At 41.7% G+C, this 21,959-nt stretch overlaps 1 protein-coding gene across 1 annotated transcript in view; it reads right to left on the bottom strand.

Annotated features, from left to right (window-relative positions):
• FTO (FTO alpha-ketoglutarate dependent dioxygenase) overlaps positions 1-21,959 on the bottom strand; it is a 417,069-nt gene that overhangs the window by 181,026 nt on the left and 214,084 nt on the right. Inside the window, exon 8 of the mRNA XM_065925350.1 lies at positions 6,417-6,541. Coding sequence (XP_065781422.1) covers positions 6,417-6,541 — 125 coding nt within the window. The remainder of the gene's footprint in view (positions 1-6,416; positions 6,542-21,959) is intronic.

Here is a 21,959-nt window from a genome sequence, read left to right as displayed (position 1 = left end):
GGATGTAGGGGAAATCAGAAAGAAATAAATACACACATGGGCCACATGCAAATAAATAAAGGACTGGGCACACTCATGCCAGCTTCATTTGGAGCTCTATCCATCCTACAAGACATATACCCTAACAGGCTCATGACCTCTTTACCACTTAAAGGATAAGTCCTTAAGTCTGTCATGTTTTAAAATCTCCTAATTTAAAAAAAAAAAAAAGTGGTCTTAAACAAGCACATGAAAAGATGCTCAACATCATTAGTCATCAGGGAAACACAAATCAAAACCACAAGGAGATAACACTAGGATGTCTATAATATAATCCAAAAAAAGGAAAAGAACAAGAGCTGGCAAGATTGTAGAAAAATCGAAACCTTTATGTACTACTGGTGGGAATGTAAAATGGTGGAGCAGTTGAAGAAAAGAGCTTGGCAGCTCCTCAAGAAGTTAAACGACCCACCCATTCCAGGCTTAGGTTTATACTCAGAGGAGCTGAAAACGTGCCACTCAAACACTTGTACATGAGTGTACACGGCAGCACTGTTTGTAAGAGCAAGAAAGTTGGAAACAACCCAGATGTCCATCAACCAATGAACAGATCAACACAACATGGTCTATGCATACAATGCAAGATTTTTTGGCAATAAAAAGGAGCGAAGAACTGATACAATGGGGATGAACCTTGAAATCATTATGCTAAATGAAAGACGTGAAATACAAAAGGTCACATATTGCGTGATTCCATTCGTGTGAAATGTTCAAAATCGGCAAATCTATAGAGACAGAAAGTAGATGAGACAGAAAGTGGTTGTCAGGGACTGTAGGGAGAAGGGAAACTTGAGAGTGGTTGTTCACAGTTTCAGGGTTTCATTTGGGGGTAATGGAAATGCTCTGAAATTGAATAATGGTGATGGTTGTACAATCTTGTGTATATTCTAAAAAAAAAAAAAAATCACTTAACTGTATATTTTCAAATGATTCATTTTAAGTTACATGAATTATATCTCAATTTTAAAACCCCCCGAATGGCCTGGCTTTCATCTTATTTTTTATATTTGCACCTTGTCAAGCAAAACTTTAAAGGAGAATGCTTTAAAGTTAAAAAGCACACTTCATTCTGGAAGTGGACCTCATCTCCCTGAGTTATCCTTCACCCAACCCAATGAGATTTCTGCTCACTGCAAATCCCTGTGGATATACACAGTCAAGTCAAAACCTAAGATGAGAAATATGGTAACTTTGAGTAATGTTTAGTAGATGTTTATTTCTATTTTAAACATAAGCATTGTCTGGGTGTGGCTTGTATGATGCAGGCAACAGTGTTCAATTAAGGAGTTTTCAACAGCATGGCAATGTTAGATTTCAGAGACATCTACAATTAAATACTTTCCAGGGAGGGTTAGCACAAAGGGCCACTCTTGTGGTCTACTACTTTCTTTTCCACTGCTTTCCACAGCCTCTTTCTAGGAATTTGCTCAGTTCTCATCCCCAGATAAATTGGCTGCTGAACACATATTAAGAATTTATCTCATGCACAGCACCTCATACAGTATTTTATATCGAATAGGCATACAAAATACACAAAAATGCTCAGGACTTTCCTGGTGGTCCAGGCATTAAGCATCCACCTTGCAATGCAGGGGATGTGGGTTTGATCCCTGGTGGGGGAATTAAGATCCCACATGCTATAGAGCAACTAAGCCAGCACACCACCAACTACTGAGCCACACTGCAACAAAGAATCCAGCGTGATGCAAGGAAGATCCCTTGTGTCATAACTATGACCCAAAGCAGCCAAAGAATAAATTTTTAAAATGTATTTTCTAAAATGCTCATTGAATAAAATCACCTTCTTTCAGAAAGCAGAAGTGTAGGATGTGCCTCTGAAGAAGAGCACAGAGATTTGCGAACACCAATGTCGCTGATCAGAAACCAGGACAATCAGAGCCCAGAGGAAGCTGGGAGAGAGTTTTAGATAGATTGCTTGCTTAGTCGCTCAGTCACGTCTGACTCTTTGCGACCCTATGGGCTATAGCCCACCAGGCTCCTCTGTCTGCAAGACTTTTCAGGTAAGCATACTGGAGTGCGTTGCCATTCCCCCCTCCAGGGGATCTTCCCGACCCAAGGATGGAACTTGCATCTCCTGTGTCTCCCACATTGAAGGTGGATTCTTCACCTGTTGAGCCATACGGGGGAAACCCCTTAGACAGATTACTCTTCTCAATTCACAAATAAAGGCACATATAGCTTGAGACTGACCCATTGTTGGCTCTAATCAGCATTGTTATAATGTTTCTTTGAAAAAGGGATAAAGAAAAGAATACACATATCTACTCAATTAGCATTAGGCACTTTCTTATTTTTACAGGAAAACTGCCAAGTGTAGGAGTAAAACAGTGTGCAAGAGTCACATGTATATTTAGTATCTAAAAAAAAAAAGAATGTACAACGTTCAGCGGCCAGTTGCTGAAACGGATTGCAATTTTTTGGTAAAGCATTTTTGCTAAGCTTGACTTAGTTACGTTCTCTCGACTAAGCATGCAAGCAGGAAAAATAATAATTTGCTTCACATTCTGACATGTTCAAGACAAAGGAGGCCCATTCCTTTCCTTAAGCTGACTACAAATAATTATTCCATAACAAACACGCCCTCAGATTTTTCAGTGATCTAGGCAAGACGTCAGGGATTTGTGTAAAATAAACAAAGGCACTGATTTTTTTTTTTTTTTTCCTTCTTATTTAGAAAAACAATTCGGGCCTGGACTTGGAACTGTACCTTTTCTTTAGGGCACTTTTCAAATGATAATTTCTTCCACTGTCACCATTAAATCTTAATCCATTCCAGCTCCTTGCATGGGTCATTGAGTCTATATGCACTGCTGTTATTTTAAAATGTTTCCCCTTGGTAGGGAAAGAGGGGGAGAAAAGATGTTGAGGACCAGATGGGCCTCTTCACAGTTCATTTATCAAACCTAATACGCTGGGCTCCACCCTCCTCTCACTCACTACCGCGGTTAAACTTCCATATAATTTGGTAATCATTTTCATTATCAGAGAGTGACCCCTGAGCAGCCGATCCCGGGACACCCAGCCCTCGCAGCTGCTCTTTTTCTGCCTTTTCCTACAGTAGACCTTAAGAACCTTCGAGTTTATTAGCTGCAGACTGACCTTCGGGCCGCAGAGGTCAAGAAGGGGTCAGATCAGAGGGCTTGGCCAGTTCTTTAAAAGCTATAACAAGCTGTCCATCAGGCGGAGTGGACTGTATAAACAAAGCTAAATCTTCAGAAATTCGGTACCACTTCTGTTAACACTTACCCTGCATTCACACGGCTTCTCCCGATGTACTTGGGATCTTTCAACTCCAGGGAAGTGAATAGACAGCCCTAATAAGCCTATTTGGAGAGGGTTGTTTATGGGATTACCGGGCTTGGGGAAGGAAACCCACAGGACTCAGATATGCCTGGAGAACCCCAGGGTCGTGTGACACTGTGACAAACTCAGTTACCCCGAGTCACGCAGAATTGACACTTTCCTCCAAAAGCCAAATTACAGGGAACATATGCTTTCAGTTTAAGAGACTTCAGTGCATCCCAAACAATGGCTCGGCTCCTGGCCCTTGCAGAGACAGACAAATATTTGAAAAGCAAGTTACGAGCTGCGCAGAAGACAGCCTCCCTCATACCGTTCACATAAACGAACCTACCCAAGCCTTTATTACAACAAGACTTCCACTAAAGCTAGCACCAGCTGCGGAGTCTCAGTGACCTAAATTTCTCCAAGTCGTACTCTTGCTCTTTCTAATGCATTCTCTAAGGTGCAGTATCAGGTAATTAGAGTCATCTGTATTTAACTTTCGGAGGAAAAAAAAATTTCTATTATCTAAATCTCACGGATCCCCTGATAGCTGGGGTGAAAAGTAAAATACTGTAACCCACTGCTTGGCCTTTGGCAAGCAGTAATTATTATTTGTCAGAGGACGTTTTTCCTCGTGTAGTTCCGAAGTACACAACAGGCCCACCTCTGAAACCCAGACCACTCTGGGTTAATGCCAGAGAGGGTGTTTTATAACTTTCACCACTGCACGCCTGATGGCCACTCCAGGCGATGCCCAGTTCCAGACAGCCAGGGGAAGCTTTGATGAGGAAAAGAAAGGTGGATGGCAACTGTCTGTTTATACAGACCGCATGGACGAGTCTTTTAGGTAGATCAATGGGATGGGAAACATCAAATGGGGCTGGTAGAGGGGTGGGGGTCGGGGGTTGGTGGGGGAAGGATTACGGTTATTGAATACTCTGAGGACACTTCTGAGCTCTCAAGACACTGCCCTCTTGAAATTTTCTTTCAGGTGTTTGGTTTTAAGGAGGTCTGCAGAGTGTCAGCGGCTAAGCTCTCTCTTGTCTCCTCCCCTGCCACAAAGGAAACTCGACAAGTTTTGTTTCAGATGCTAGACTACATCAACTTCAGCCCTGGCTCCAACTCCTGATTAAATTGTTAGTAGTTAAGGGCCAGAAATGCAGCAGCCAGACTCCTTTTAAAAACAGGCCACTTTTGGCCATGCCGTCTGATGCGTTGGTGTATTAGGAAATTACTGTTAACAAACCGAATGCTTTCAGCAGAGGCCGTCCGTCCTTGTTCTCAACATTTCTTCTAGCTGTGCTGTCTGCGGAGGGGTTGCAGGGATGGGAGAGGGTTTACAGGGGGCTTCATTCCTTTCTTTTCTTTCCTTCTTTCTCTCTCTCCCCCCTTCCCTCCCGCCCATCCTTCCTTCTATCTTCCGCTGTCTGTCTGTCTTCTTTTAATATATTTTTTTAGATTTTTTTTTTTTATGTGGGCCATTTTAAAGTCTTTATTGTATCTGTTACTATATGGCTTCTATTTTACGCTTTGGCTTTCTAGCCATGAGGCATGTGGGATCTTAGCTTCCTGACCAGGGGTCGAACCTATATCCCCTGCATTGGAATGAAAAGTCTTAACCACTAGCCCGCCAGGGAAGTTCATATTTAATAAGAATCACCAGGGGAATTCTCTGGCAGTGAAGTGCTTAAGACTCCACGCTTTCACTGCTGAGGGCCCAGGTTTGATCCCTAGTCTGGGAACTAGGATCCCACAACCCTCAGAGCACAGCTAAAAAAAAAAGAAAAAAAATCACCAGCAGAAAAGATATAAAAGGTCAAAGAGAGAGAGCAATCTCTTAGATGTCCCCTCATGGATATTCTACTATTTAATAAAATATGCATACTTTAGTGAATATACATATTTAAATTGTAATAGAAAGAAACATTTTAAATTAATTATTGAAACATCGACTGAAAATCATTTCATGACTGTAGTTGAGAAACTGTCATTCTCCCTGACCACACTACAAAAAGGGGGTAAGGGGAAAATGTGACTGGGAATTTTAAAATGATGATTTCAATGCAAGTCTAAATTCAGAAACAATACACATATGTGAAAAAGCAGCTTTCTGATACCGAATCATAATGGATAGTTCATACTCTTCACTGTCTCCTTTTTTGGAAAATGCTCATCTTCAGCTTTGTTCAAGCAAACCTATTTTTATGATAATTGTTACTAGTAAAGCCATTAATTATTATAAATTCTGTTGCATGAACTCATTTGGAGAATATTATGGCTATCAATAAATGTTCTTCACTCCCAGGCACACAGAATTTTTAAGCATCGAATAAGACTCGGACGCAGAATCCAGCATAATTTTCCTGACTCCTCTCCTCTTGCTCAGAGACTGATGGTAATTCAACAATATGCATTACACATCTAGAGGATAATTTTAACATTTGAAGGAACTGATTCTTTGCTTCTACCAGCAAAGCATTTTTCAAAGAAAAGCAGGATAACATGGTACTTAGCATGCAAGAATCCATTCTGTAAAAACTGATGACCTATAGACACTTTTTACCAGCCACAGCTGTCTAACCACAGTTAAGTCCATGTGCATAGAAACGAGGCTGAAGCCAAAGTCATTTCTATTTGGTCAGTTCTGAAAATGGGGTTGCTGCATAGACTAAGTGCAAGCAATCTGCCTCCCGTGTGATGTAAGAACACTGTGTGAATTTCCTAGACACCTGCCCCAGCTAAACAGCAGTGCTGACTTTTAGACAGTTGATTAAAAGGGTTCTTCAGCATCAGGTACTTAGATTACGTTATGCTCAAGATGTAAACATTTATGCTAAATGCTACACTCGAGGATAAATCATATATGCATACAGATGACATCATGGATCACTGCAATTAATGCAGGTACCACGGGCAGGAAAGAAAACTTTGGCTGAAAGCATCTGTAACTTGCTTCTATTTTTTCATGGCCCCTCCACTGAGAGGGATGAGGCCAGCCGTCAGGAAGGGCTTCCCCAAAGAGAGCTCTCATTTTCCAGGGACAACAAATCCCATTTCATAATAGAACAAACCTGGCATGCCACTCTCTCCTCAGGTTCTGGCGAGTGGTGATCGCAGCGAGGATGGACGTCAACATCTCATTCTTTTGCTCCATGGGAATCCCCTCTCTTCTAACTTCACGAAGCACAGCGCTTGTCTAGAAGAAACGATCCCAAAAAGAGAAAGTGAAAGTGAAAAATTAATCACGAAAAAAAGCCCATAAGCAAATAAGGACAGTAAATCAATGGCTTTTTTATTACAGTTCCCCTGCTAACAAATCAATACAGTAAATGATGGTCAAAAATGGCCAGCATATATTTTGTACTTAATCAATGTACACGGCACATAAGGTAAACGCTAAAGCTCCGTTGCCTTAAGAAACACGTCAAGATGCTGTGCGTTCTCACTCTAATTTTCTCAGTGCACCAATGATTTTTTTTTCCTGGCAACTGCCGGCCACGAGCTACTATTAGAAATTATTTTCACGTACGCTTCACTCTGTGTTGTTTGTTTGGCCTCTTAAAAAAGAACAGTCTCTGACTTTCCCTCTGTTTCCTGCCACCCAGCTGAGGCTTACTGCACTGCCTTTCTTATTTGAATCATTAATTTCTATTTCCAGCCATGCCAGGAATTTTTTTTTTTTTTTTTGGTTCACTCCATTTTCCTTGCTTGCTGCAAATCAAGAGCTTACGAAGAAAGGAACACTAAGAGCATAAGCATCAAAGAAGGGTATATCTCTATGGATATCTTTCCAGGTTTGAAAATCCACTACCTGCTTCAAATAGTAGAGATAGGGATTCGTATGCATGGTGGACACATGATTTGGGGAAGAATCTGCTATTCCATGGTTATGGGTATGGTACTTATAAAAAAATTAGGCTCACAGGTGAGTACAAAAACACTCGAAATTCAGATGCTGCTTTTTTAAGTAGTTGAAAAGCAAGCGCATCACACCTGGCTCACTCTAATAACTAACATTACATCGAAACTCAAATTTGAAATTGTCATTTCAACTTTACGACTCACCTCTGTAGGTTCTTTTTATATGTATCTTAAACATGCAAATGTCTGTGACACTAGAAAAACAATTAAGAAAACAATGGGAAAAAAAAAAGAAAACAATGGAAAGTATTCTACTGGGACTTGAAATCCGAGTGAACAAATGCCTTTCAAGTTCTAATCACAGAAGTTTTCTTCACATGCATTTACCTTCATATATTAACAACTGGAGTAGAAATCTTTAGGATTTATAAATGTTGTTCTTCATAGAAAGGTTGGAGGGGGGCTTCTTTGGAGATGTTATAACCAAAGCAATTGCTAAAGGGAATAAAACTGCCACTTTCTCTGTTCTAATCACTTGGTGTATTCCTTATTTTGGAGTCGGAAATGGCAACCCACTCCAGTATTCTTGCCTGAAGAATCCCAGGGACAGGGGAGACTGGCAGGCTACCATCCATGCGATCACAAAAGAGTCAACCACGACTTAGCAACTAAATAGTAATTCCTTATTTAACTGATGTCCACACCTTCACTGATGTGAAGAGTACACTCAACATCTGATTCTCATGGATCTTGACATACTACTTCCTCAATCCTCTATAACATTTTACACTGTATGCTTAATATCTTCAAGACAACCGTGAGAAGAGATGTGACAAACACTTGCAGTTTTTGTTGCCCTCCATCCATACCCAGCCCCCCTTTCCTGTAACAGCACCCAGCTCTCCTTGTGGGGGAAGTCCTTTATTGTGTGTAATCTTAGCGAGACTGTCGATCAAAGTGTTCTGCTCTCCCCCATCAAGGATGTGGTCCAGGCCAACCTAATTCTCTTTTCCAGGACTTTAGACACTTTAGAATGGCAAAGAAGGCGGGGGTTGCAGAATGCAGTAGTAGCAATTTATCTATATTTCCACAGTTCCTACCACCCATGGTCCTCAAAGTATTCCCGGCTTCCTGAAATTTGAGTACAGATCACTTTCTTTTTTTTTTTATATACATAATTAAATTTATTTCTTTTTAATTGAAGGATAATTGCTTTACAATATTTTATTGGTTTCTACCAAATATCAAGAAGAATCAGCCATAGGTATACATAAGTCCCCTCCCACCTCCCTCCCCATCCCACCCCTCTAAGTCGTTACAGAGCCCTGGCTTGAGTTCCCTGAGTCATATAGCAAATTCCCATTTGCCATTTTATATACAGTGGTGTATATGTTTTCATGCTACTCCCTCCATTCATCCCACACTCTATTCCCTCCTCACCCTGTGTCCATAAGTCTGTTCTCTCAAACTCTAGAGTTTCCTTGGACAACTTTAGCTATCCAACATCCTTTCAATAAAGTCCCACTGGTTCAAATTCACTGGAATCGGTTTCTGTTGCTTACAATCAAACATCCTAACTGATACAAACAGGTAAGACAGGAGAGACTTCGCTGGCCGGTCCAGAGGTGAAGAATGTGCACTTCCAGTGCAGTGGGCATGGGTTCAATCCCTGGTCGGGGAACTAAGATCCTGCATGCTGTGTGGTGCAGCCAGAAAAAATAAATATAAGTACAGACCTTACAGATCAGACAGGAAACGGTATGCCCACTGGAAAGGATCCACAATAATGTGTCTAGCATTAGTCAGGAAAAGGATCCTCTCTCTGCCTCCTGGACCCAGAATGACAGCTACTCTACTGGTGATATAACCAAATGCAAACTTGATGAGCTCCTAGGGCTTCCCTGGTGGCTCAGACGGTAAAGAATCCGCCCACGATGAGGGAGATCTGGGTTTGATCCCTGGGTTGGGAAGATCCTCTGGAGGAGGGCATGGCAACCCACTCCAGTACTCTTGCCTGGAGAATCCCCATGGACAGAGGGGCCTGGTGGGCTATAGTCCATGGGGTCGCAAAGAGCTGGATACTACTGAGCGACTAAGTACACATGAGCTCCTAGGATAACAATACTGGTGGCCCCCCAGCACCGGGAGGAATGCTGGGTTTCTCTAGGTGATTCTAAAGCATGACACCCAGGCTCCCAGTGTTGAAAGCAGGGGTTGTAAATTCAAATACTGACAAGGACCAGAAAGGCAACATGGGTAAGTTAAGCAAGGTACCTAAAGAGAGCATATGCTTTGTCTAAAAAGACAGTCGCTACTCAGCCTCAGCCCCAGGCAACTCTGCCATTCAGAAACGCTGTTTTGGTGGAGCCAGATTTATGAATTTTCAAAATAAACAAGAACTCTGTTCTTTTTTTAATGTGAAAATGCCAAATTTTAAAATGTCAGAAACTAATTTTTTTTTAGTTTTTAATTTTATACAAATTTGTTTTTAAAATTTTTATTGAAATATACTTGACTTACAATGTTGTGTTAGTTTCAGGTGTACGGCAAAATGAACCAGTTTTTTATATATATATATTTTTTAACATTCTCTTCTACTATAGGTTATTACAAGATATTGGCTATAGTTCCCAGTGTTATACAATAGGTCCTTGTTGGTTACCTATGTTATATATAGTAGTGTGTAAATTTTAATCCCAAATTCCTCATTTATCCATCCTCTCCCCTTTCTTCTTTGGTAACCATAAGTGTGTTTTCTATGTCTGTAAGTCTGTTTCTATTTCATAAATAAGTTCATTTGTGTCATATTTTAGATTCCACATGTAAGTAAAATCCCATGATATTTGCCTTCATCTGACTTACTTTACTTAGTATGATAATCTCTAGATCCATCCAAGTTGCTACAAATGGCACCATTTCATTCTTTGGCGGAGTAATATTCCATTGTATATGTATCACATCTCCTTTGTCTATTCATCAGTTGATGGACACTTACGTTGCTTCCTAGTCTTAGGCTATTATAAACAGTGCCGCTATGAACGCTGGGGTACATGTATCTTTTTGAATTAAGTTTTTCCCCAGATATATGCCCTGGAGTGTGACCACAGGATCATATGGTAGCTTTATTCTCAGTTTTGTTTTGTTCCGTTTTTTAAGGAACCTACGTACTATTCTCCATGGGCTTCCCTGGTGGCTCAGCAGTCAAGAATCTGCCTGCTAGTGCAGGAGGTGGGGGTTTGATCCCAAGGTCAATGGCAACCCACTCTCCAGCGTTCTCGCCTGGAAAATACCACGAACAGAGGAGCCTGGCGGGCTACAGTCCATGGGGTCACAAAGAGCCAGATGTGACTGAGTGACTAAACAACATACAGTTCTCCATAGCGGCTGCACCAATTTACACTCCCACCAACAATGCAGGAGGGTTCCTTTTTCTCCGCAACCTTTCCAGGATTTATTATTTGTAGACTTTTTGACATTGGCCATTCTGACTGGTATGAAATAATACCCCATTGTAGTTTTATTTGCATTTAATACAATTTTTAAAGGTTACTTTCCATTTACATTTATTACAAAATATTGGCGATATTCCCTGCATTATACAATACATCCTTGAGCTTATCTTACACCCAGGGGTTTGTACCTCCCACCTCCCATCCCTATATTGCCCCTCTCTGGCCCCCCAATTTTTTTAAATACCATGTGGGCCAAACAAGAAACAATGGCTAAATGGAACTCAGGCAGCTGCCAATTTGTAGCCTATAGTGTACAGAATGTCTTATTTCAGAGAGGTCTTGGCATCAATGGGTACTCTAACAACAGCATTACACCTTGTCTGTGATACCCCACCTCAAACACTGAAAGTCAGAAGGAACCTCAGGAAGTCATGTAGTTTATCACTATGCCTGCTGGTACATGTTATTTTACCAAAAAGTGCTTCAAATGGAAAATAAAATACACATCCAGATGGCTCCAAAGATATGATGAAAATAAAATTATTTCTCTATTTGACTTTTTAAAAAAAGTCATTTATCTCTTCTTGGCCTTTCATATTGTTTAAATTTTATCCAGAAGCCCTAGTTTACCACGGATCCTGAAGAGGAAGGATTGAAGAAAGTTGAGTTCATGAGGGCAGAGAACCATGTCTATTTAGTTATGACTGTATCCCCACTGTTCCCCTAATGGCTTTTAATAAATGCTTGTCAAACTGGTAATAAAAGTAGGAACTGGAAAAACAAGTATTGCAAAAACAAAGAGCAACGGAAGACTGTCTTCTTTTAAGAAATTACTATTATAGAGTCGGCCTGCAATGTGAGAGACCCAGATTCAATCCCTGGGTCGGGAAGATCCCCTGGAAAAGGGAATGGCAACCCAATCCAGTATTCTTGCCTGGAGGATTCCATGGACAGAGGAGCCTGTCGAGCTATATATAGTCCACGGGTCGCAAAAAGTCAGACACGACTGAGCAACTAACACACACACACACACATTATTATTATTATTACTATTTTATGAGTTGATAAAACTCATAGAAGCTGAGAGACAGTCATGTGCTCCACCAAGGAGCTCTTGTCACTTCACAAAAGGACTCACTTCCTGGTCTATTTAAATAACTAGTTCTCCTAGTTCTGAGTTTCCCAAACTTTAGTCATTCTAGTTCAGTCTCATAATTCTTTTATTTTTTAATTGATTAATTTATTTTAATTTGAGGATAATTACTTTACAATACTGTGGTGGTTTCTGCCATACAGCGACATGAATCAGCCTGGGGTGCACATGTGTACCCGCATCCCAAACCCCCCCCACCATTTCCCTCCCCACCCCATCCCTCTGAGTTGCCCCAGAGCAACAGGGCATCGGCGTTGAGTGCCTTGCTTCATGCATCGAACTTGCACTGGTCATCTATTTTATATATGTAATATAAGTGTTTCAATGCTATTCTCTCATAATTCTTGAATATGGGTATTCTAACAACAGCATTGGGCTTCCCTGATGGCTTAGATGGTAAAGAATCTGCCTGCAATGTGGAAAACCTGGATTCGATCCCTGGTTTGGGAAGATACTCTGGAGAAGGGAACGGCTAACCACTCTAGTATTCTGGCCTGGAGAATTCCAGGGACAGAGGAGCCTGCCGAGCTACAGTCCATGGGGTCACAGTCAGACACAACAGCATTGCTCCTTGTCTGTGATACCCCATCTCATCCACTGAAAGTCAGAAGGAACCTCAGAAAGTCATGCAGTTTATGACCATGTCTGCAGGTACATATTAGAATATCCATTATTTGTATATAAAGTATTCACGTCTGTGTTCAGTCACTTCAACTGTGTCTGACTCTTTGTGACCCTATGGACTGCAGCCCGCCAGGCTCCTCTGTCCACAGGATTTTCCAGGCAAGAATATTGGAGTAGGTTACCATTTCCTCCTCCAGGAGATCTTATATTAATACCTAAAATTTTTCTTTCAATCAACTTATATATATATACTAACCCTAATTCTCTTCAAAAGAAAAATGGGGGGGGGGGGGATGGAAGACCAGTGCTACTTGTCATAAATGAGAAGATAACCAGAAAAATAATATATTAAAAACAAAGTTAAATGTTCCTCTCATTCTCAGTTCAGTTCAGTCCTCAGTTATGTCTGGCTCTTTGTAAACCCATGGACTGCAGCGCGCTAGGCTTCCCTGTCCATCACCAACTCCCAGAGCTTGCTCAAACTCATGTCCATCGAGTTGGTGATGCCATCCAACCATCTCATCCTCTGTCGTCTGCTTCTCCTCCTGCCTTCAATCTTTCCCAGCATCAGGGTCTTTTCCAATGAGTCAGTTCTTCGCATCAGGTGACCAAAGTACTGGAGTTTCAGTTTCAGCATCAGTCCTTCCAATGAATATTCAGGACTGATTTCCTTTAGGATTGACTGGTTTGATCTCCTTGTAATCTCCTCTCCTTCTAGACGGATATTATTGTTGCTTGCTGAAGGTTCTGAGGCTCAAGCTGGTTTCTTCTTTGTAAAAGAGGACATGAACGTGTATGAGAGAATGTTAGAGACATATGAGTTTAAATGAAGACCTCCTGGACACAGCCAGAGAAACTGAAAAGGCGCTGAAGATGTAATCAGCTTCTCTGAGTGAGTCTCACTATGTGTAGAGTCCTGGAATACCACCTAGCATCATCTCAGGTCTGCATCCCATGCTCTAGATGAACTGCCATGCTGCATCAAGTCGTTTTGCTCCACAGTGTCCAACTTTTTGTGACCCTGTGGACTAACCCGCCAGCCTCCTCTGTCCATGGGGTTATCCAGGCAAGAACACTGGAGTGGCTTGCCTGCCCTACTGCAACGGTTTTCCATACTTCACAGATCCTCTTTCCTCCCTAAAGGTATTCTTCTATGAAACTCAACATATAAAACAAACTGGAGCACTCTTTTTTGAAGCTCTGAAGATATGGAGGACCGGAGGTCTCCCCTTGTTGTGGGGTATCTCTTCAAAAGTCTAAGGAACTGTGAGACACAATTTGCCAACCTCAAGCCAATAGTGTTTAAAATAGCATTTAAGTGTTTAAAAGTTTATACACCTTTTGCTGGTAGGGATGCAACAGAGTGTCATTCTGGTAGAGAGTTTGGCAGTTTTTTTATAAAGTTACACACACACTTTATATTATCACCAGCAATCCCATTTCTGGGGCTTTACCTAAAGAAATAAACACTTACATTCCCACAGAAACACATATATAGATGTTGATACCTGCTTTATTCATAATTGTCCAAAACTGTAAATAACCTAAATGTCCTTCAAAGGGCAAGTGGATAAACACACTGTGATGCAGCCATACAGTGGAATACTCCTCAGCAAACAAAAGTATTGGGCAATTGATACATGCAACCCACTTGGATGAATCTCAGAATCATTAGGCTGAGTAAGAGAGGTGAGGCTCCAGAGATAAAAAACACAGGATGATTCCATTCATTTGACATTTTGGGAAAAGCAAATTATAGGGACAGAGATCAAATCAGTGAGGGAATTTAGGAAATGATAAAACTAGTCTGCATGTGGTGGTGGTTATAGGAGTTTAGATATAAGTTAAAACTCACAGAACTGTATATCCAAAAAGGTCAATTTTATCATATGTAACTTTTATAAAATTTAATTTTATCACATTTTTAGGACAAGAAAGAATATAGATAACATGTTTACATATAAATATATTTAAAAGAGAAGCAGTTAGTAAAAAAATACAGAAAAATGCATATGGATTACAAAACAAATTCTGTTACAAAAAATTTTTTAAGGTATTAGAAAAGGCTGGCTGAACTTAGATTGAGCATTCAGACCCTAAAATACAGTATTTCATAAAATTTAGAGTGAAAAGAAGTTCTTTCACAAAAGGAAATCTCAGAGTGACAAAGGGCATCCTTTTTATAAGAATTGTGATACTTTTATCCTTATAATAGTGTCAGCTCCCCAAGGGTGTCCTTCCCATTTAGGCCACCACAGAGCGCTGAGTAGAGTTCCTTGGGCTCTACAGTGAACTATGTACAATGTGCTATACAGTGGGTTCTCATTAATTATCTATTTTATAGTACTGAATATTCTGAATACTCATTGGAAGGACTGATGCTGAAGCTGAAGCTCCAAGACTTTGGCCACCTGATGCGAAGAGCTGACTCACTGGAAGAGATCCTGATGCTGGGAAACGTTGAGGGCAGCGGGGGAAGGGGATGACAGACGATGAGACGGCTGATGGCATCACCGACTCAATGGACATGTGTTTGAGCAAACTTGGGGAGATGATGAAGGACAGAGAAGTCTGACGTGCTGCGGTCCATGGGGTCATGAAGAGTTGGCCACGACTTAGTGAGTGAAGAACAGAAGCGTATATAGGGGCTTCCCAGGTGGCGCTAGTGGTAAAGAAGCTGTCTGCCAATGCAGGAGACATAAGAGGGGCGGGTTTGATCCTTGGGTTGGGAAGATTCCCTGGAGGTGGGCATGGCAACCCGCTCCAGTATATGTCAATCTCAGTCTCCCAGTTCATCCCACCCCCTCTTTCCCCCTTAATATCCATGTAAGAGAGCTGGCTATTCAAATCCCAGCTGCCACTTCCTCACTATGGCCTTTCCCACGACTGCAAGATGGAGAGCCTCCCAATGAATTCCAGTGAGGCCTAGTTGCCCAGTCTTGTGCCATTATGATTATGAGGGTTTAGTTTCATCTTAAAGGCCCTCATCCATCTGTGTTAGGCTCTGCTATTTCAGCAAGAGGATTCCCCAAAGTGTCTACAACTTGAAAATTCTCCAAAGGGGAACAGGCAACCACTGAGCGGCCACAGCCATCAGAAGCCTCTCTCAGAAGCCAGGGGCGCCCTCCTTTGCACATCCCTCACAGGAGAAAAATCCTGATCCTTGGAGGGTGGGCTTTATTTTTAGAATCAGTTTTGATTTCACTGTACATGACATTATTAGTAGACGCCTCTCTCTCTCTGAGGCCACTACCCAACATGTGCCCTATTCTTAGTCTTCCGGGGGGGCTCCTCACTGTGGGACCCTCAGCTGTGCTCAGCCCAGGGTTCTGTCTTGGTTCTCCTGTTCTCTCTGTTGCCTGCACTCTCTGTGGGCAAGCTTCCCCTCCAATGGCTTTACAGGTCCCTGCAGACCAACAACTTCACACGGACTTCTACCTACAAGCAGACCTCTCTGCTGAACTCTGGTTCCACAGAATCAACCACTAGATGGTTCTCCTTCGACATACATCTCAAAATGCCATCTCAGCCCCAGCTCGTCCACTTGTGAACTGCAATTTCTGTTCTCCATCAATCTGCTCCTGCTTCCTTTCAGTTCACTTCAGTCGCTCAGTCATGTCCGACTCTGCGACCCCATGGACTGCAGCACACCAGGCTTCCCTGTCCATTACCAACTCCTGGAGCTTGCTCAAACTCAGGTCCATCGAGTAAGTGATGCCATCAACCATCTCATCCTCTGTCGCCCCCTTCTCCCTTCCCTTCCCTAGAATGACAAATGACACCACTACCAATGCAGTCACCTAAACTAGACATCTAGGAATCATCCTAGTCTCCCCTCTTTCTGTTCTCTGCCCTCCCTACACCTGAACATCAACACCTATCATTCCTCTTTGTTCAGCAGGACTCAGACTTACTTCTTCCCCACAGCCTTTAGACTTGGTACAGGACATCTCTCATCTGGGCCATGAAATGGTGTCCAAACTAGCATCTCTGGGTCAGTCTCACCCCTTTTATGAATTTACCTCCTACAAGAGGAGTATGCCAGAGTCAATGGAGATAAGAAACTTCAGCCTCCAAAACTCCACCTAAGCCAGAGCAGCTTACAGGCTTCACGTTCATACAGGCTTCAGTTACTGTATTTGAGAGATACAAAACAATAAATTTTAAAGCCCAGATTCCTTAATCAGAAAAAAAAATAAAGAAAAACCCTCTCATTTTTATACAGGCAGTGCTGACATCTCAAATCTTAGCTCCATCTCTCTTCTATTCCACATTAAACTAATTGCCATTCCCTGAAAATACATGACTATTTAGATTATATATTTACTTGTACCTGGTTATATAACTTACCAGTAACTACTAATTCTTCAAGAAACATCTCAGATAACACCTCCTCTGTGAAGTCCTCCAGGAACCACATCCTTCCACCAAACTAAGTAGAGTGGATCACTCCTTCTTATGGGCCACCCTTGAGCATCTCATAAACCACCTCATATTCCACTGTGATTAATTATGCACTAGAACTTCCCTCTTCCAGAGTGTGAGTTCTGTGAGAACAGACAGGGTCCATACCCATTTCTCTTCAATCTCCTCTAAGATGCCAAGTCTGGCACCAGTCGTGAAAGTGGACTCCTGATAGAGGCTTGTGGAACAAATGAAATCAAATGACATGTCTGAGCATGTCTGGTGAAGAAGATGAAGTCTAGTCACAGAGTATTATTCAAGACCAAAAACAATGTGAGAAATAAGCTTTGGTCTGATCCAAACTATTTCTAAAGATAAATCTAAGAAAAAAAGTTATAAAACCTATTTTTAAACAAAAGTATCATGAAAAATGAAGCATTTGCAATCCCCAGGTGACTGCTTAGGGCAATGTTCATTTGGATGGATGTATCTAAAAATAGATAGTTTTACCACAAAGCTATGATAATATCTAATCTATGCATAGCCTCCTGATAAGCCAAAAGAAGAAGTCTTACTTAGTCCATTTCAGCAGAGAAAACTATTTTGAACTCCGGCAACCCACAGCATTCTAATGACCTCCAAGAATCCTGCAGTGTTTTTAGCTTCTCCTGGCTCAAAACTTTATGCATAAAAGATTAAGTAAAAAATAAATAAATAAAATAAATTTTAAAAAAAGATTAAGTAAAATGTCCAGAACTAGAGAAAGAGAGAGGTTGAGAGAGAAAGAAAGAGAGAGAGAGAGATTGAGAGTGAGAAAAGAAAAACCAAAACTCTAAAGTTCTAAGAGGACTTAAATTTTAGGCAAAGGTTTCAAATCTTTCTTGGGAAAAAAGTCTCCCAATCCTGAATTCATTCAATTAACCCTGAGCAATTCACCTAACTCTTGCTGGCTATATTTTTATATTTGGTAACTTTCAATATGTCCTAATTCTAGGGCATCTTTAGGAAAGCACATTATGAACATAACCTGCAATATGCAGAACTTATACCATATAAGATTTTCAGATAGGAATCATTCTTAGATTTAAAAGGAGAATTACAGTATTTACTCATTTACTAATAATGGAAAGTAAGTCCTTCCTTCTTTTGGTTCCTTTCTGACCTGGAGTAACAGCTTCCGACAGGCCTTCAACTCCAAAACCTAGGCTCAATACATCCTTCTTACAAATCAGAGAACTGTGTCTAAGAAAATGTATGGAAACAGGAGGCATTCAACAAATATGGCTTGTGATCTCTTGTCTTAGTTCATTTAAAAAAAAAAAATCTGCTACTGTTTTTTCCAATTTCAAAAGCCATACAAACACCAGGATGCCAGAAGTTGCATACATTTCCCACCTTCTCAGCATCTCTCAACTCTTACTACCACCAAAAAAATCCTACTGTTGTGGTGGGAAAAAATGCCATTCCTAACACTTTTTATATACATAGCTGCCTCATGTTAGGGCTGTAGTTCCCCGCTGCACACACAAATTACAAAGATATGCCCTGACTGATAATGAGGGCTAAAGGTTCAACTTGTGAAGAAACTTGGTTTAAGATGTTATCAGCTGGGAAAGCTATTTCATCACATCAACATTGCCATGGGCTGTCAAAAACCCAACCAGGACTCCCTTCTTCAAAAGTCCAGGAACACTTTTTTTTTTCTTTCTTTCTCCCCCCTAACCCAGCCTGTTTTTTTTTTTTTTTTAAAGAAGAAGAAGAAAAAAGGCACAGAACCCACTGAGATAGCCTTGGTCCCATCAAAGAGAGGTCGATCTCGGGTCTGCCTTCATTGACTGAGTGTCAGTTTCAGATGGCTCTTTTGTGAGGCCTCTGCAGTCCGATGCTGAGTGATGCCTCCGCCTTTTCTAAACTGGACTGGGCATCACCGAAGATTTCCAGCATGCTTGGATCCACAGCCCAGCAGAACAAATAAACATTCCCCCTCGGCCTTTCTGCCTACTTTATCTCCCTCCCGGGAGCAAGAGGTTTTGAGGGTGCTAATGTTTACACAATGTTCAGACTTTCTTCCCCCTGTTTCCTGAATTTGAGAAGACACATCCTGCATGACCTGGGCTAAGAGATAACACCAAGTCACCACTGGGTGCCCCCGTCTACCGGATGACATAAGGCTGCTGTCTTCTCCGCCCCCCACCTTTTTCCTCCCCGACCCCTCGCAGTCTTACCAAGGAGGGCAGGAGATAAGCTAAGCTGTCCTGAAAGACAGACGCAAAGGCACAAGTCTCCAAGAGGTGGCCAACAAAGCAGCCTTTTATTTCCACCTAAAGAGATGCTTGGTTCAATTTGTCTCAAAGACCTGCTTTAAGATGCATGAACATCTCAGCAGAGTTTACCAAGTGAATCCTCAAAAAAATGTACCCAGAAGACATATTCTGGAGCTTATCCATTGTGTGCTATTGAGAGGTGGGAGCCTGCTGGGAGTAATCAGGAATGTCTGTGAGAAAAGAATTCAGGGCAAACCTTTCTTTGATCCATCTTCTCATCTGTCAAGGGGTCTATGTAACTGCATCTAGAGGTCTTGGGACCATTACATGAGATTATCCAGCACAAGTACTCTGCCCAACACTTGGCACACACAAAATGCTCAATAGATATTAGAAATTGTCATGACTGATATCAGCAGCGTTCTGTTTTAAAAAAAAAAAAAAAACTGGGGGGGAGAAAGACCAAAGAAGATAATGAACTCTGATTTTTTTTTTTAATCCTAAACTACAGCCATAAATGGGAATAACTACTTACTTTTTTTCCCCAAGGCACTTTCATGGTTACTTCCCCTCCAAACAGTATAGAAATCACCATGTTTAATGTGGTTCACTAAAAGCTACAGAGCCAAAGCAGCCTGCCTGGTCCTGGGTGAACTCTCAGGACAAGTCACATGGGTGCCCGCTGGGATGGTCAGGCTGCTGGAGGCAAACGTCAGCCTTGCTCCAGGCGTTTGACCGGGTGCCAGGGCGGTGAGCAGAAGCTGAACCTCAGAACCAAGCTGGCAACCACGGTGTTTCAGAGGACGGTGAAAAATGATCCTTGTGATTGTCAAGGAAGGCAAGAAGGAAGGAAGGAAGAAGGGAAGGAGGGAGGAAGTAAGGGGAGAAGGGAGGGAAAGAGGGAGGCAGAAAAAAAAAAAAGAAAAAAGGAAGGAAAGAAAGGCGAAGGGAAAAGGGGGGGAAGAAATAAAGAGAGGGGGAAAAGTAAGCAAGAAAGAGGAAGACAGAAAGAAAAGGAATAAAAGGTGAAGAGGGAAAAAAGTGTTGTTTATAGAAGCCAGCTGCTGGGGCCGTGGCGCCAGGGACCCCTCATCCTGCTACTCTACGCCTGCAACCCCACTGCCCCCACTGGGACCAGCACAACTAAACGTTGACTCCAATGCTTCAGAGAGCACTCGACTGATTTCGTACATGATTAATTGCCGAAGACATGGCTGGCCATATGGAACAGAGAAAGCATCAAGTCATTCATACTTCTGTATGCGATCGCTTGGCCCCTGTTGTTTTAATGTACAGGAAAGAGCGAGTATCGCATAGCCCTGGTGTCTTGCCCCTGACAGCCCATTAAGAAATCTCAAAGCACCTAGTCGAAGTTAGGCTGTTGGCTTTTCAATAGCAGCCTAATAAAACAGAAGCCAAGCTTTCCAACCAGTCTTAAATCTTTCACATACAGTACATTAACTACTGGGGCTAAAACAACGGGCTTCTTATGATAGGAAATGGGATTTGATTTCTAGTCTCTGCATACTTACTGAAAGCCTTTTTTTGACCTTTATGGAGTTTACAAAAATCATTGTTCTTTTCCCTCTGTTTTCCAAAGAGCCTAATAGATTCGTTTGTTTCAGCAGAGTCAACACTTAGTCACTATTTCGTGCAGTCTGTATAATAAAGCTGATTCATGGGGAAGTGAGAGAAACAGCATAATTATTCTTGCCAAGAGAGCCCAGGAATCATTCTAGCTTCTGAAACATTCACCTTCTTTCAAAACAAGAAAGAAAGAAAGAAAAAACCTATACACTAGGGGGGAAAGTCTCACACACACACTCTTATTACTCTCGCCTCCCTTTCCCATCACTCTGTGAAATGAACCCATTCAATGTGGGAAAGAATATCCATTTATTTTCCAGCTGTTCTCCTGTTGGCCCAGGGTGACACTCCACTCCAGGCCAAAGAGGGTGCCACCTCAGGTGTCGCTCTAGTCCCCAGCTTACAGCCTCTTAGCTTTCTCCACTACTAAAATCTTTGCAGACCGTTACTTTCCATCTAAGGGAACCAGGTATATATTTCCGCAATACTTTCCTTTCAAGGATTTTCAAATGACAGCACTAAAAACTAATAGCATCAGTAGTTTCCTTTGCCAGTTCTGACATGTGTTGGCGGAGATGACTTTGTTGGTGCTTTTCATTAGAAAATATTTATATCATGTTTCATGTCTCAGGACTTGTAGTTGTTGAAATTATCCTCACACCAGAAGACACCATATATGGGAAATTCCTCTTGACGGCCTAGGCCTATTCATTAGTGGGGCTGTAATTGCCTCTACTGCTGAAATGAGCTAACGGCCCATGGAGGGTTCTAAGTCAATGGGAAGTTCCTTGTCTCCCTGCTGCCTCGCCTTCCCTGCAAGATGCTGGTGACTTCCTGGACGAGCAACTCAACTAATCAACAATATCATGACAGAAGAGCATCTGAGCAAGGCCACTGGAAGAAAGAAGCAGCAAAAGCCTTAAAAGTGACTCAGTGATGTGACAATGAAGACTCAACAGCACAGCTTCTACAAAGAAAAGAGTGTGGGGACTTCCCTGGTGGTCCAGTGGTTAAGACTCTGTGCTCCCAATGCAGGGAGCCCAGGTTCAGTTGCTGCTCAGGGAACTAGATCCCACAGTCCACGCAGTCAAAATAGGGAAAAAATCCAGAAATAGGCAAAGTAAAAAAAGAAAGAAAGAAATGGGAGAGAAAAAAAAAAAACACCTACCAGATCAATAAAAATAGTAAGAAAAAAGACGAGAGTGTTTTCATTGACCATTATCTTACAGTGATTGTTTTATTATACTATGCTCTATAAGGTGTGAGGAT

The sequence above is a fragment of the Muntiacus reevesi genome, chromosome 2 (assembly GCF_963930625.1).
Source record: "Muntiacus reevesi chromosome 2, mMunRee1.1, whole genome shotgun sequence".
Classification (NCBI taxonomy): Eukaryota; Metazoa; Chordata; class Mammalia; order Artiodactyla; family Cervidae; genus Muntiacus; species Muntiacus reevesi.
The sequence above is the reverse complement of the archived record's forward strand: the minus strand, read 5'-3'. Positions and strand labels throughout refer to the sequence as shown.